Source organism: Pan paniscus, chromosome 19, assembly GCF_029289425.2.
Source record: "Pan paniscus chromosome 19, NHGRI_mPanPan1-v2.0_pri, whole genome shotgun sequence".
Taxonomy (NCBI): domain Eukaryota; kingdom Metazoa; phylum Chordata; class Mammalia; order Primates; family Hominidae; genus Pan; species Pan paniscus.
In genome coordinates, this window is record NC_073268.2 from 63909561 (window position 1) to 63926448 (window position 16888).

The 16888-nt window shown below is 46.3% G+C and overlaps 1 protein-coding gene across 2 annotated transcripts in view; it reads right to left on the bottom strand.

Moving 5' to 3' along the window:
- The window catches only part of GLP2R (glucagon like peptide 2 receptor), a 66280-nt gene extending 50604 nt beyond the window's left edge, over positions 1-15676 (bottom strand). Inside the window, exons 1-3 of one of the 2 annotated variants that reach the window (XM_003818091.6) lie at positions 14799-15676; positions 7144-7231; positions 4556-4660 (exon numbers count right to left, since the gene is read on the bottom strand). In XM_003818091.6, the coding sequence (XP_003818139.3) occupies positions 4556-4660; positions 7144-7231; positions 14799-14987 (382 nt within the window). In that variant the 5' untranslated portion in view covers positions 14988-15676. Of the gene's footprint in view, positions 1-4555; positions 4661-7143; positions 7232-14798 lie in introns of those variants that run through there. The other variant, XM_055101288.2, reaches the window with a different exon arrangement.
- Between the last annotated feature and the right edge of the window lie 1212 nt (positions 15677-16888).

Sequence of the window (16888 nt, forward strand, 5' to 3'; positions counted from 1 at the left end):
CTCAAAAAAAAAAAAAAATTAGCCACATCATGTCATGCTTCTCTCCAAATCTTCCAAGGGCTTTCTGAGAAAAAGTCTTCTGGCCTTTCACGAAGCCCCCTGAGATCTGGCCCGTAACTCTCTGTTGTAACCTGTTGCTTCTCTCCCCTCTTCACCACAGCCACATCTGCCTACTTCTCTTCATGGAACAGGCCAGGCATGGTCCCCGCATAGAGCGCCATTGACCTGCTGTCTCCTTCCCTCCTGAACACCCTCCCTCTAAAACCTTTACCTTTTTTACATCTTCACCAAAATGTCACCTTGCCATCGAAGACTTCCTTAACTACCCAGTTTACAGGTGCAACACATCACCCCACTCCAACCATCCCATCCCTTCCCTTCCCCATCTTGTTTAACATAGATCACATTCAAACATAGTCTGCACTTATTTATGATGCTTATTGATAATTGTCTGTCTCTCCTGCAAGAATGTAAGCCCCACGAGGAGAGAGATCTTACTCGGTTTTTGTCACTAATATATCCCAAACACTTAAAAATAATGCATGGCATACAACAGGTGCTTCATAAGTATTAGTTGAATGAGTGAATGGTAAGAATGTCACTTGACACTTGCATTGTCTGTACTAGCCATAATGCTTTGTGCTGGGAATGCAAAGATACAAATAGGGCTCAGCTCTGGCTGGGGGAGTGCAAAGAAAAATCGCCGTAAACGATTATAAATGCTAAGACAGAAGACTGCACAGGTATAGAAGAGGCCTCAGAGGCCGGGTGCGGTGGCTCACGCCTGTAATCCCAGCATTTTGGGAGGCCAAGGCGGGAGGTTCACGAGGTCAGAAGTTCGAGACCAGCCTGGCCAACATAGTGAAACCCTGTCTCTATTAAAAATACACAAATTAGCTTGGTATGGTGATGTGTGCCTGTAATCCCAGCTACTCGGGAGGCTGAGGCAGGAGAATTGTTTGAACCCAGGAGGCAGAGGTTGCAGTGAGCCAAGATCGGCACACTCCAGCCTGGGCAACAGAGCAAGACTCTGTCTCCAAAAAAAAAAGAGGCTTCAGAAAGGCAGAGGGGAGAGGTCTGTAGTTGAGGGGAGAGGTCTGAGAAATCTTCTAGAAGGAGAAAAGGATTGAGCTGAGAATTACAAGGGGCTTTATAGGCAGAGGAGCATGGCCAGAGCCTGTGAGGAGGCCTCCTGGGCAGGTGTGCGAGCCAAGGTACTGAGTGGTAACAGCCGGACCAGATGCAGAGCCTGGGAGTTGCTCATTGGGCTGGAGTGCAGGGAACCCTGAACGTGGGGGAGAGTGCTAACGAGGTCAGCAGGGCCAGGCAGCAGGAGGTCTTGCATGCCATTTGTAGGAGTCGTGATGCTGGGGAGACAGAATGTGAATGATATTTTAGAAAGCTTTTCCAAAGGTGCCTGGAGGGGGCCAGATCTGAGGCAGGGACTGGAGAGGAGGCCATGGAGAAGCAGCAGAGGGTGCTGGTGAGCCCACAGCAGTGAGGGATGGAGGGGAGGAGGAGATGGAGGACCTGGCTACCCACTGGTTGAGATGTGGGCTTGGGTGGGGCCAGGTGGACCCTGAGACCATTCCTTAGATGGGGAAGAGAGGGGTAGAAGGAGGAGGAGGAGAAGGAAGAGGAGTTTGTTTTCCTCTCCTCCATTTTCTACTCCCCTCTGTCCCTCAGTTTCTACTTCAATTGATGACAAGTCTTGAGCATTCTGCCTCCAACACTTTAATCTTTCTCCTTCTCCCCGCCCTCTTGCCCTTGCCCAAATCCAGACCCTTAGCATGCTGTTTTCTGGGACACTGCAGTAGTTTCCCCACTCTCCTCCTTGGTTCCTCCATTCCTCTGTCCAATAGCTGCATGCTCTCAACGTCATTCTCCCAGACTATAACTTGTGCTCCATTTTTATGCCTTAACACCTTCTGGGACTCCACATAATCTTCCTCTACAGAAGAAAGCTTGAAACCCTAGTGACTAACACCCAGCTGCCTTCGTCATCAGCCCCCAGCCTCAGTCGTCAGTTACAGCTTCTGTTTGCCATCAGGCGCTCAGTGGCGCAATATGGGCTCACTGCAGGCTCCGCCTCCCGCGTTCACGCCATTCTCCTGCCTCAGCCTCCGGAGTAGCTGGGACTACAGGCGCCAGGCGCTCCCTCTTCTGATATTACCAAGCTCCTTCCTCTCTCCCATCTCACAGGGACTCTCCTGCACTCTGTGCATTTGCACATGTTCTCCTCTGCGCCCTTCCACGGTCTCCACATTCTCTTTTCACTGCAGGGATCCATTTGGATTCTAAAGATTTAATGCACAGAATGGCGGGTGGAAGAGTAACTTCCCACCTCTTGCAAATCACACTCCCTTCACATTCCAGAAGCCCAAAACCTATTTTTTTTTAAAGAGGCTTTAATTTAACTTCTTTGTAAATGTGGCTTTTTGAACACTTCATTTTCTCTTACAGTGGAATGGATCTGTGTTTTTAGCTCTTGGAAAGGGACAGGTAGACAGTGAGCAGAGAGGGATAGGTAGACAGCAGAGAAGTAGGGATCGGCTCCACATGCTACTGAGAAGTCCAGGTGTTTGGGGCCTCTAGACTTGAAGGAATCCAAGGGGCTCCTCCCTGGATTCAGCTTCAGCTCCCGCGGACCGAGCGGCAGCTGTGCGACGCACCCTGTGAGTGCCTTCTCATTGACTCCTCGGAGTGACCTTCAGAATTAGCAACTCTCCTTCCCTTCATAGATGAGGAAGTGGAAGCTCAGGGGGCTGTGGGAATGTGCCCAAAGTCTCCAAAGTGTAAAATAGAGGGACTGGGTCTGACCTCGGGGCTCCTGACTCCACACCCAGTGCTCTTTTCCCTCACTGAGCTGCTCCCAGGGGTACTGTGCCTGAGTCATTCAGAGTCCTCGGATCCAGCGAGTTATCTCTTCCACCCTCCCTAAAATCTCACATTCTCATGCTTCTTGGGATGATTCCAACTGGATTTCATCAGAGAACACTTCCATAAAATAGGTCACTAACTCTCCCACCCAGAAATGTATCTTCCTTCTAAACACTCTCTCTCTCTCTGCTCTAGAGGCGCAAAACATTGAAACCAAAGTTGCACGATGGGATGATTTATCGGGCTGAAATTAAATACAAAAGGCTATCATCTTACCCTCTCAGAAGCTGGTTCTCACCTTGTTTTGCCTGGAGCTTGTAACCACTTATCTTTCCTGAGAACAGTTTTAGTTGTCCTTATATTTGCCGGTGGTCTGTGGTCAAAGGCAACAGGAATCTAACCAGTAATCACCTCTCTACTCTTTCAGAATAAAATAACCAAGAGGTCGGGCTTCTGGGGCTGGTAGGGATGGGATATTATCCTGGGTATCTAAGTAATGTTTACTTCCTTGAAACAGCATCAGAGCAAGCTAAGTGGTTAAATTCTCCATCCAAGTCCCATGGGAGTTAAAAACACTAACCTATTGGCACCTCCTTTCAATGTGAATGCAAAGGGTTCTTTGAAAATCCTTCCTCCCCATCCAACAACCCAAAAATTGTGTGGAGGTTAGCATCCCAATCTTTCTCCCCCAACTGTTTCTCCTCTCCACGACAGTGGCCATTCTTACCCCCACTGCAGCCAAATTTAGTGGCTGCTGGATCTGTACTCTAGAAGCTTCAAAGTAGGAGAGCTACTTATTTGTAAGATCTAAAAATCAAAACAATTGAACTCATGGACATAGAGAGTAGAAGGATGGTTGCCAGAGGCTGGGAAGGGTAGTGGGCGGCTGGGACAGTGGAGGTGGGGAGGGATGATGGGTAGAAAAAATAGAAAGAATGAATAAGATCTACTCTTTGATAGCACAACTGGTGATGATAGTCAATAATAACTTAATCGGCCAGGCGCGGTGCTCACGCCTGTAATCCCAGCACTTTGGGAGGCCGAGGCAGGTGGATCACCTGAGGTCAGGAGACTGAGACCATCCTGGCTAACACGGTGAAATCCTGTCTCTACTAAAAATACAAAAAAATTAGCCGAGTGTGGTGGCGGTGGATGCCTGTAGTCACAGCTACTCGGGAGGCTGAGGCAGGAGAATCGCTTGAACCTGGGAGGCGGAGGTTGCAGTGAGCTGAGATCGCGCCACCACACTCCAGCCTGGGCGACAGAGTGAGATTTCATCTCAAAAAATAGATATATAATAGTAATAATAATAATAATAATAACTTAATCCTCCATTTTGAAATAACTTAAGGAGTGTAATTGGATTGTTTGTAACTGAAAAGATAAATGCTTGAGGGGATGGATACCCCATTCTCCATGCTTATTCACATTGCATGCCTGTATCAAAACATCTCATGTATCCCACAAATATATACACCTACTATGCAACCACAAAGATAAATAAAAATAAATATATACATACATACATACATAAAAATAAACAGAACATCCAGGAACAGAAAAATTACAGAAGGAAGATGTATTACTGAGAGCTTAGACGGGGACTGTTTGTGGGGGAAGAGGACTTCAGAAAAGCACTTGGTTGGGGAAAATTGGTAAAAATAAGACTTATTACCTTCACTCCACCAAGGTAAGTATGAAGGGCAGGGTACAGAGACATTTCCAGGAGAAGAATGAGGCCAACACACGTACTGATCAAATGTCCCGTTACAAAATATGCCTACAGAGAGAAGAAGGGTCTGATAAACATCAGTGTTTTAGCACAGGGATGCCACTGATGGAGGCAGAGGCACCGTGGGAGCCCACCTTCCTGGCACTGGAAGCTGGAAACCAGTGCAGAAACCAGCAGAAACTGTGCAGAAACCAGCATGGGTGCCCCACTCTCTAGATGAGTCAAGGATGGGGAATGATTTGGGGACCACAGGAATGCTGAATGCAGTCCCAAAGAATGTGCATTCGTCTGCCCAACTTGACCTCCGGTCAATTACGTCAATGTACACATCATGCTGATTTTGCTTTATTTGACATGAACTAAACTTTCTTTCTGTTTTTTTTGGAGATGGAGTCTCACTCTATTGCCCAGGCTGGAGTACAATGGCGTGATCTCGTCTCACCGCAACCTCCACGTCCCAGGCTCAAGCGACTCTCCTGCCTCAGCCTCCAGAGTAGCTAGGACTACAGGCATGTGCCACCATGCCCAGCTAATTTTTGTATTTTTAGTAGAGACAGGGTTTCACTATGTTGGCCAGGCTGGTCTCAAACTCCTGACCTCAAGTGATCTGCCCACCTCGGCCTCCCAAAGTGCTGGGATTATAGGCATGAGACACCACGCCCAGCCACCGACATGAACTAAACTTTCACAGAAACTTGGGGACAGGAGGACACTTGGAGGCTGAGCCAGTGCCTTATGTTCCACAATCAGCTAAATAATCATCAAACCTTCACCAATTAGATCCCAGGGCACACTTACTCTGTGAATGTGCAAAACGACCAGCGGAATACGGAGGATCAAGATCAAGGTCCTTGGTCACACATAACCAACACAAGTACTATATAGTCATATCTCTCCATTTGCCATATCTCTCCATTTGAGCACTAATTCAATGATCATTATTAGATACTTGGACCATCTCAGGGGATGATTTACCCTGGTGTTTGGCAATGGGAAGCAACAACCTTAAAACTCCACCTTATGGGCCTCCCAGAATCAAATGGAAGTATTTCAGACTAGGTCCCAAACTTCTAATATTACAGGCTCTTGACTCCTGGAAGTCAAGCATCATTCCCCACCATCTGCTCCCTATTAGGCTAAAATGGCCAGGATTCTGGATCACGAGGTCAGGGGATCGAGACCATCCTGGCCAACATGGTGAAACCCCGTCTCTGCTAAAAACACAAAAATTAGCCGGGAGTGGTGGCGGGCACCTGTAATCCCAGCTACTCAGGAGGCTGAGGCAGGAGAATCTCTTGAACCAGGGAGTTGGAGGTTGCAGTGAGCTGAGATTGCGCCACTGCACTCCAGCCTGGCAACAGAGTGAGACTCTGTCTCAAAAAAAAAAAAAAGGCCAGGTTTCTGGCATTGAAATCTTAGAAACACCATGGTGCTAGGTTATGAGCTGGCTTGGGACACCATGTCGACCTGGCTGCCAGGTGTCAGCACCTGGTCTGGGTAAGGCAGTGCTCACCTGAGCTGTGCATGGCATGGCTCTGGATGAAAGCCTGCCTTACCTTGATCTCAGAAAGCAGTGTTCTCCAAAGCGAGAGGTGGTTCCTGCAGCTGATCTCAAGGCTTGACTACCACCTGCCTGGGCCCATGAGGTCTTCAAAGGGAGCTGGGAAGGGCTTGAAGCCTGGGACTGCCTTTGGGTGAAGAAAGACAGGGAGAGTTCACAGTGTCCTGTCAATCTCAAGGCCTCTGAATAAAATGATCTGAAAGCAGCCGGAGCTGGGGATTGTCCTCAGTAGGCTCAGAGGCAATGGGCCAAGGTACTTTCTTCTTTCTTTCTTTTGGAGGTGGGCATGGTGCACGTGGCTGCACCTGAAGAGTCAGCCTGCAGACAACAATTACATATCCGCTAGAATGTTCTGAACTTAGTGTAGGCTTGGATAAGAGAAATGTTACTATTCAGATTTAGTTAATGCCCTGGGAGATGGGAGACCCGCGCCCCCCCAACCCCCGCCCCCCATTCCTTTAACAGATTCCCAGGCTAATCTACAGCAGATAATCATGTCATATGATCAGGTGATGAGTGTGCCATGGCAGATGGCTTTTATCAAAGATGGCCACATCCACATACATGTGGTTTCATATGTTTCCTTACAGTGGGGCATGGGGTCTGTGTTTCTGTACTGTTAGCCTGAGTAGAGCTTTGTAGCTGTCTGACCAGTTGAACATGGCCGAAGTGATCTTGTATGACTTCCAAGGCCAAGTCATAAAAGGCAATCTGGCCTCTGGTCAGGCAGGCCCTTAGAGACCTCACCATCATGCTGTATGGAAGCCCCGGCAAAGTGTAGAGGCCATGGGAGTCTTCCAGCTAAACTCTAGACATTACAGAGCGGAAACAAGCCATCCCCAGTGTGCCCTGTCTGAATTCCTCACCCACAGAAACTATGAGAAGTAATAAGTGACTAATTATTGTTTTGAGCCGCTAAGCTTTGGGGCAATTTGTTACACAGCCACGGATAACTAATACACATGCTTACCAGAAGGTTCCTTGAGTAAGTCTCTCAGACATGCCTGTTTGTACTGAGCCCACTTCCGAGTCGTTTCCTCAAGGAGGGATCCTGTAACCTGAGCAAACAAAAACATGGTCACCCCCAGTGACCAAGCACAGATGTGGCCTTGTTGTCACTTCACACCATGATTCTCCAACCTTCCCACTGAAGTGCCCACAATGGCCCACAGCAAAGAAATGGCATTTCTTCAGCATCTTATGTTCTATCTTAAGAGTACATACAAATTTTACATTCACTCCATAACCTAATCATATTGGCTTTAATACAAATATGAAAAAAAATAAAAAACCTTTAAGTGAAGTTGACATTTCAAGAGTACGCAATATTCTTATCCTAAACTTTTGCATCCTCCCACATGAATAGTTGCATGCTTCTAAGACTATGTAGATCCCAAAGAGAGATGCATCACACTAAGACGCAACAATGTGACAGAAGGACCAGAGGATTGCAGAAGCCTGCATTGCCCAGGTATCTGCAGGTCCAAAGTCAAAGGCTCAAAGGCTCTGAGTAGACAGATTCTCTGCTCTGGAGGTGACCATGATTTTTTCTGCTCAGGTTATAGGATCTTTTCTTTCTTTCTTTCTTTCTTTTTTTTTTAAGACGGAGTCTTAATCTGTTACCAGGCTGGAGTGCAGTGGTGCGATCTCAACTCACTGCAACCTCCGCCTCCTGGGTTCAAGCGATTCTCCTGCCTCAGCCTCCCCGAGTAGCTGGGACTACAGGTGCGCACCACCGTGCTCAGCTAATTTTTTTGTATTTTTAGTAGCGATGGGGTTTCACCATGTTGGGCAGGATGGTCTTGATCTCCTGACCTCGTGATCTGCCTACCTCAGCCTCCCAAAGTGCTGGGATCACAGGTGTGAGCCACCGCGCCTGGCCCAGATCTATTCTTGAGAAGTCAATTCGGAAGTGGGTTCAGTACAAAGAGAAGTGTCTGAGAGACTTACTCAAGCTACTGAGGAGTTGGGATTTTTTTCCTTTCTAATGTTGACTATTTCATGCCACTGAACCTTGGAAATACAGCACGTTTTGGGCTTTCCAGATAACTGGGCTGTGTAACAGCTTCTAGTTGTGTACCTGTACCACTTCTTTTGATTTTATTTTTATTTTATTTATTTACTTTTTTGAGACAAGTTCTCCTCACTCTGTTGCCCAGGCTAGAGTGTGATGGGACAATCTCCGCTCACTGCAACCCCTGCCTCCCAGGCTCAAGTGATCCTCACACCTCAGCATCCTGAGTAGCTGGGACTACAGGCACATGCCACCATGCTCGGCTAATTTTTTTTGTTGTTGTTGTTTAGATGGAGTCTCCCTCTGTCACCCAGGCTGGAGTGCAGTGGCGTTATCTCAGCTCACTGCAACCTCCGCCTCCTGGGTTCAAGAGATTCTCCTGCCTCCCCTCCTGAGTAGGTGAAATTACAGGCGTGGCTGGCTAATTTTTGTATTTTTAGTAGAGACAGGCTTTCACCATGTTGATCAGCCTGGTCTCGAACTCCTGACCCTGTGATCCGCCCTCCTCAGCCTCCCAAAGTTCTAGGATTACAGGCATGAGCCACTGCACCTGGCCCTAATTTTTGTATTTTTTGTAGAGACAGGATTTCGCTACATTTCCCAGGCTGGTCTCAAATTCCTGGGCTCAAATGATCCTCCTGCCTTGGCCTCTCAAAGTGCTAGGATTACAGGCATGAGCCACTATACCTGGGCTTCTTTTGATTTTAAAAAGGGCTTCTCTTCTATTGTTCATCAGGCACCTATTGTGGGCCAGGCCTTGTGTTAAGGAGGAATTAAAGAGGATACAGAGATGAGTGAGACACAGCCCCTGCCCTAAAAAGGACTTAGAATCTGTTCCAGAGACGGCAGCTATATAACTGGCTGGCATGCAAGGCCAAGGGCATTCTGGTCTGTCGTCCTTGGCATCCCTACGAGCTTCTGCCCTGTGTGGCTCAGTTCTCTCCATTACAAACCTGAAACCAGGAGTTGTCCGCAGCAGCTCCCTTCCCCTTGTCCAGGTTCCATCGACCCCACCTCCTTAACGTCTCTCCTGTCCAACCCTGTCTTCCCTTTCCTCCTCTGGCCTGGTGCCACCATCCACCCTCCACACTGCTCCACAGTGACAAGAGAACAGGCCAGAGCTGAGCACAGGGCTCTCCTGCCTACAGTCTTCCACTTAAGGCCTGTGGTCTCAGGATTTAGCATCTCAGCCATCCTTGTCCCAAGTCATGCTCCTTCATGACTTCTCATCCTTGCACTTCCCATTGGCACTCGCTTCTGCCCTCATTTTCACCTGGTGAACTCCTAGTCATCCTTCAAGGCCCAACTCAAGCCTAGAGACTCTTGGCCACACTTAGCCACTCGTCTCCCTGAGTCTTGAGCTTGTCACCCTTCCCCTGCATGACCGATCCCTATGGCCCATCCCACTGCAATGTCATTGGTGGGCCACTTATCCATCTTCCTCCCTATCCCATAAGCTCCTTGAGGACTGAGAGGTGTCTTTCATCTCTGAATACAAGCCCCCAGCACAGGGCCGGAGTTAATGCTCTTGCTGTCCTTCATTTTCAGAGGCTCACTTGTGAGACGGAGGATGAGGAAGGGTTCAGTAAATGATCTGGGCTAAGATCACCCAGTTAATCATTTGGCTTTAAGGTTTTCTCTCTTCTCACAAGGGGCAACAAGCTCAAATGTTTTCTAGGGCCAGGTAGATTTAAGGTTATCCCAAAAGAATGAGGTAGGACTGGTATACCAGTACAGAGTGCAGCAACAATCACACAGCCAACTTTTTGAAGAAGAGCTAGTGTGGTCATCACTAGACCAGCAGTTCCCAAACTTATTGACTCAGTAATTTTTCCACAGAACTTCTAGGCCAAAAGATAAATCTAAAGCCCCACTTATTAAGTAAGTAAGTCCAAACAACTTAATAAATATTTATGCCTTAACAGCTTAGTGCCTGCTGTCCATTGCACAACTTCTCAAGCTTTAGGATCAGATCGGATGCCACCACCTTTATTTCCTGTTCCACACTGATTTTTGTGCTATACTTGCTTTTTAATCACAGGACCTGTGGAAAACCCAGCTTTGCAAAGAGACAACATCATCAAAAGGGAGGGGGTGAGATCTAATGTTAACACCATGAATACCTTAAGCTGGTAGTTTGCATGGTGTCTGGAAAATGCTACATATCACTGTACTTCCCTTGAAAAATTAAAATATCTCATAGCACCCCTGTGAGTTCACAGTGGTGCCCTGAGGTATACAAGCACACAGTTTGAGAATCATGCAATTATCCAATAAGTAATAATAATGATACAATAATTGGCATTTATCCCTTGATTTCAGTTTCCTATGAGTTTGGAATCTCTATTAATATCTCTCTCTGAGTTATGGCCCAAGAGGAAGCATGTAAGTTATTAACATATTGTTTAAAGAAGTAAACATCTTTAATGGCACCATAACTGACTCTAAATCATTTTTACAAATTCAGCAGATGAGTTGCTAATCAAATAATAAGCTTCTAGAATCCTCCAAGTCATCAGTGTAAGATCCATTGGTGGACAAAGTACTATTTATGACCCCAGGGACCTCTCTGGGACCTGATTAAGGAAGAGACAATAAAATCAGCCTCTGGAGTAATGTTCCCCTATCCTCCATTCTTTGCCATGGCCAATGGTCATAGTCAAAAGCAGAAAAACAAACTAAAACTAAAAAGTACTGAATTTTGTCAGTCTAGGGGAGCTGGACAAACTCAGACTGTCTTCCCTTGCCCTAAAGACATAAAAAACACAATGGGTTCATCCAAGTTCAATCACAGCCAGATTCCCAAAGTCATGAGGAAAGAAGATATACGGGTGAATTTTTTTCCAACTGGAAAAGTCCAGCTTGACCTTGATTCCTTTTCCCGTGCATAGGCAACCAGCATCAGCAACGAACTTGGCCGAGAAGGGATTAAGGAAAAGGAAAGAAAAATCCTTATACTGACTCTCTTTAAATAAATCTGTTTTTCTTTGTTAGAGAAGGAATACACTTCACTGTAGATGAAATAGAAACCACAGCTATGCAAAAAGGGGAGAAGGTGAAATTATCATCTCATTACTCAGAAATTACCATCTACTTCCAGATTCTTCTCTCTGTGAATGAAAGACACATTCATTGTCTTTCTTTTCTTTTTTATTGTGACTTCAAAGGGAATAATCTTGTTTCAAAGCCTTTTATGTTTCATTAGAAGACCAATATTGTGAATATATTTCCATTTCAAGAAAAAATAATAAATGAAGTAAAGCATCCTTTTAACAGCTACATAACATTCTATGAAAAAAAGTGATATAATTTAGTTTTTAAATCCTCTAGCGTTGAATGCCTATGTTGTTTTAAGATGTTTGCTGACGTAAATGATGCTGTGATTAAAATCCTCATAGTTGAACATTTGAGAGCACGTCTTTATTTCTTAGAAATTCTTTGAATTTGAATTTCTGGGTCACAGAATACACATAGTTTTAAAGGTTTTTGATTGCCAAACTGTCTACCCTCAGCAAAAAAAAAAAAAAAATTAAAAATTTTAAATATGCACCATTTTACCCTCCTGCCATCCATGTATAAAAGGGCCACAGTGTATTTCTCAAAAATCCTTAGATAGTTTATGTTTTTGATGCCAAAGCAACTGCTAAATAACTTAAATGAGTGTGGGAGAGAGTGGTGTGGGGATAACACTACCTCCCTGCTTGAATTTAGAAACTAAACTATCCCTGAGAATTTCTCATTAAGTGAAATTTTTGAAGACTTCCTGCCAGCACACCACAGTCATTTATATTCCATGCAGGGAAAGAGGCTATGAACAGAATTTATCATGAAAGTCTTCACAAAGCCTTGTAATATAAACATCTAGAAAAGGAATATGGGGTTAAGATGGAGAACCAAGAGTAAGGCCATCAGAATTACAGACACACCCGGAGGACAGACAGCCAGAAATGCTCTGAAAACGCAGACTGGGTGGCAGAGAGTGGAAGCAGACACTGCCAGCAGACATGTTATTGATTATAAAAATACCAGACTGAAAGGGCCAAGGTGTGGCTTTCTCAGCCTGGTAAGCCGGCCCGAGGCTCTGCAGATTCCGCTGTTGTAACATAAATATTCATACATCAACAACTCCCAAGAGCACTCCAGAAGAAAAAACACAGGGCTTCAAACACCCCGGGTAGGCACAATGGCTACAGTGCTCAGGAGCTACAGCATCGAACGCAACCATTTAACTCCTCTGAAGCTTAATTTGCCCATCTGTAAAAGGGGCTCAGTAATAACACTCTTCTCAGAGGCTTGTGTTGAGGATTAAGTAAGATGATGTGTGAGGAAGCATTTTATGATAATATCCTGAGCGCTGTCTCAGGGCTTGGCATGTGGTCAGCAATCCACATTTGTGAAAAAAACTACATGATAAGCCGGATACACTCACTCAGTGTTGATATGAGATATCCAGAGAATGGAAGCAAGGATGAATGTTCTGAACCAACCCTCCCACCAAATGGTCCCACCACTAACACATTGAAGTCCTGGGACCAGAGGCAGGCCAGGGCCACCTGCCTGAAGGATGTTCTGGTCACTGGGGGAGAGGCTGCCATGATGGCAAGAATTCCATGAAACCATTGATTGGGCTCACATTTACAATCCATGAGGGCCTAAAGGAAGCCTCTAGGGGAACCTGGATGTAGGAAATCTGGCAGGGGTTATCTGCCTCTCTAGCCCCAGGCTTGCAGCAAAGAAAGCATGAGGTGAACCCTCATGAGACCTGGTACCACAGCCTGCCCTACATGGGGATTGGAGGGGTTTAGAATTCCAAGACCATGAACAGGGACTCACCCTGCCCATGGAACAAAGGAGGAAGACAGCCATTCCTTTTTTTTTTTTTTTTTTTTTTTTTGGGACAGATCCTCACTCTACTGCCCAGACTGGAGTGCAATGGCGTGATCTTGGCTCACTGCAACCTCCACCTCCAGGTTCAAGCAATTCTCCTGCCTCAGCCTCCTGAGCAACTGGCATTACAGGCATACACCACCATGCCCAGATAATTTTTGTATTTTTTAGTACAGACGGGGTTTCACCACGTTGGCCAGGCCGGACTTGAACTCCTGACCTTGTGATCTGCCCACCTCAGCCTCCCAAAGTGTTGGGATTACAGGCGTGAGCTACCGTGCCCGGTCTGAGCCATTCCTTAAGCTATTTTCATTATTCAGACAAGTGGAACTGGGGTTCCTTCCCATCATCCTTTTATACTGCCCATAGCCCAGTATCCAAATGGAAACTTGGAAAGAGGACAAAGGTCTAATCTTCTTGGATAGAATAAAGCAAGCTACCAGCATGCCCAACGATAGAGGATAGTTAAATACGTTACAATAGACCCTTAAAGCCCTTAAATATTATACCATGGATCTACATTTACTAACATGGACGAATGTTGCTCAACTTCTCCGAGACTCAGTTTACTCATCTGTAAAAGGGGATTAACAAGAGAACCTCAGTCTATAGGGTTGCTGAGAACACAGAAGGAGAAAATATGAGGAACGGGGGCACCTGGCACTCAACCCAGTGCAGAGCAAGTGCTCCATAGTGATGTCAGCTGTGTTATTAGTGTATTTTGTTATGAAGAAAGCAGATTACAAAATAATATTTATAGTATGTGCCTGTGTTTGTTTAAAAAAAAAACTGTATGTAGGCCTGGTACAGTGGCTCATGCCTATAATCTCAGTACTTTGGGAGGCCGAGGCGGGTAGATCACTTGAGGTCAGGAATTCAAGACCAGCCTGGCCAACATGGTGAAACCCCGTCTCTACTAAAATACAAAAATTAGCTGGGTGGTGGCACGTACCTGTAATCCCAGCTACTCAGGAGGCTGAGGCAGGAAAATCACTTGAACCCGGGAGGCAGAGGTTGCAGTGAGCCAAGATCTCACCACTGCACTTCAGCCTGGGCGACAGAGCGAGACCCCATCTCAAAAAACAAACAAACAAACAAACAAACAAACAAACAAAAAACTGTATGCAAACAATGGTAGAAAAATGTCTGGAAGTATAAGCCCCCAAATGTGAATGAGGATGATCTGTAGCTGTTGGAAGTAGAGTGATTTGTAGTTTGCATTTCACTTCTTTGAATTGTATTTTAAAAAAACACTTAGCGTTCTACATTTTTGTAATGAAAGGAAAAAGGAAACAGAAGGGAAAGGAAAGGAAAAAGAAAAATGGATTTGCTCAACCTAAATACTCAAAGCTGGGAGAATACTGAAGACAAACAGAAGGATATGTGCAGCAATTGTAAATGCTATTTGCAGAACTCACATTGACGTGGGGAAATGCTTATAATATGATGCGGGGCTGGTTGGGGGGACCAGGACACAACATGTTTTATGCTTCCTAATATCAGCTGTTGTAAAAAAAAAAGCAAATGCATAGAGAAAAGGTTTGAGGACAATATGCCAAAATATGAACAGTGATTACCTTTGAATGCTAGGATTATGGCGGCTCATTATTTTCTTAACACTGTTTTCTCTTTTCCAAATTGCTTACATGAGGCCTAAATTGCTTCTTTTCAAAAAAAATCAGGAAATACAACTGATAATTATAATAATAATGAACTGCTCTTACTTGCTTGATGGAAACCAGCAGGACCAGAGTGAGGAAGGGCCTCCCAGGGGCCCAGAGAGAGCACTTCCTGTGGAAGGAGAGAGGACTGGTCCCCCAGGGGGCAGGGATGCCCATGGGCAGCTCGGGGACGCCAGGCAGAAGTCCCGCGCTTCCTCTCCCAGGCCCTGCCCTGCTCGATCCCAGCTTCATCTTCCTCGTGCACCTTCACAAGTAGGGGTACATCTCTCTAGCCGTCCAAGATGCACCGCAGGCAGCCTCCTCTTGCATTCCTCTTGGTCCAGAGAGGAAATGTTTGCACAAATCCTCTCCACACTGCGCCGAGAGTGTCTGAGGCGGTCTAGAGCTATCTACGGAGTCTTCAGAGTTCCTCCTCAGCCCTGGCTCATCCCCCGCCCCTGCCCCCCCAAAAGAAGGGAGATTTTTCCCAGACCTTCCCTAAGTCAGCTGTGCTTTCTGGGACTTCCTTGACAGGCCGAGGAGAAAGAACAAGGCAGTCAGCGGGCTCCACCCTGAAGGTTCTGCTCAATGCACGAAGCTGGCTGAGACAGGCTGGGGTTTGAGCTACAGAGGAATGGCTGGCAGAAGGTGATGGGCCTCGAGCCAGTTTAGAGGCAGGTGTCTTTTTGAGGCAGGGTATTTCTTTCTAAGGCATTAAGCTTGTCCAGGCTGGGCTGAGACTAACCACAAAGGCAAAATCTCCTCTGGGTCCTGTTTATGCAGAGACTGCAGGAGAGGTGGTTGCTCAGCTCAGGAGAGAACAGCTCCCAGCCCAGGCCATGAAGCAAAAACCCAATCAGCAGCGTAGGTTATGCCTACACAGTAGCAAAACAGTGTGTTGAAAAGTGCAACATTCACTCGTCTTGAATGCCCACTTGTTCTAAGCACATGTGGCTCAGCCCACCTGACAGACCCTTTTATGGAATTGATGATACATCACTTACTAACCAGCACAGGAGTACGCTGTCCCCACAACTCACATTGACAACATCTTTTAATCCACCGTCCTATTTCCCACATCCTGACAATAACCCCATGAGGATACGATGAATTCTCCATTTGACACCTGAGAAACATTGAGGCTCAGAGAGGTTGGATGGCTTGCCCAAAGCCACACAGCAAGTAAACAGCAGAACCGGATAGGCAGGTCTTCTGACCAGAGTTGCTTGAGCACAGGTACTTGGGAAGGTGCCCTGTCCTGCCCCTGCCCTCTCCGGTGAGTTCTTAGCAGGCTCATCGCCATGCCTCCCAAAGGCTCTGCTTGGAACTTCTTACCCCACCTCTCCCAGGCCAGCTCCCAGCGTCCCTGCAATGTCTCCCAGCCTCCCAAATTGGAGGCCCAGGTGGAAGATGTCTTGATTGGTTGGAACAGTGAGTCAGCAAGAGGCAAGAAGAACATGTTTTCACTTCGTTTTTGGTTTTGTTTTTGTGTTATTTTTTCCTTCCCTCTTCAAGTCAAACATAGGAACTCATCCTGGGTAACTTTTCAACTGAATGAATTCTGAACAGTTGGGAAAAGCGGCCACGCTTTTCTTAATAGACATCCCTAAAAATCTTAAAAACTCCATGTGACAAGATTTTAGACCTTAACAATGAATAGCTCAACTAGAACAAAGACCCTAGAAATGGACTCAGAGTGGTGTCACCTCTGGAATTGACGTGGTCATCTCTCTGGGATGGCAGAGAGCAGGATGGAGTGACCCAGAGGGAGAAAGTACCCAAGGGATGGACTTTGGTCATTGAATGTGGCTGTAACTCTGTTCTGTGAGTGCTCATTAAAGATCATCTTCCAAGTTGCATGCTGGAAAATGGTCTGTCTTTAAATAAAATACCTGCTTTGCAAGAATATTCCATCTCATCTCTTGCAACTTTTTCTCAAAAACATCCTTTATTTCTGAAGGGATGAAGGTTGGGGGCCACATACGACTTCCCCACCCATTGGCTGGTTGCCCTCTAGCGATGGAACTTGGTAAGTCCTCTTCCCTTGAGACTGGACACCCCACCAGGCCAGTGAGAGCACAGGACACAGGTGCTCAGACTCGGCCAGCGGCAAAGTACAGATGGAGTGATATTAACCCAGTATCACTGTCTAG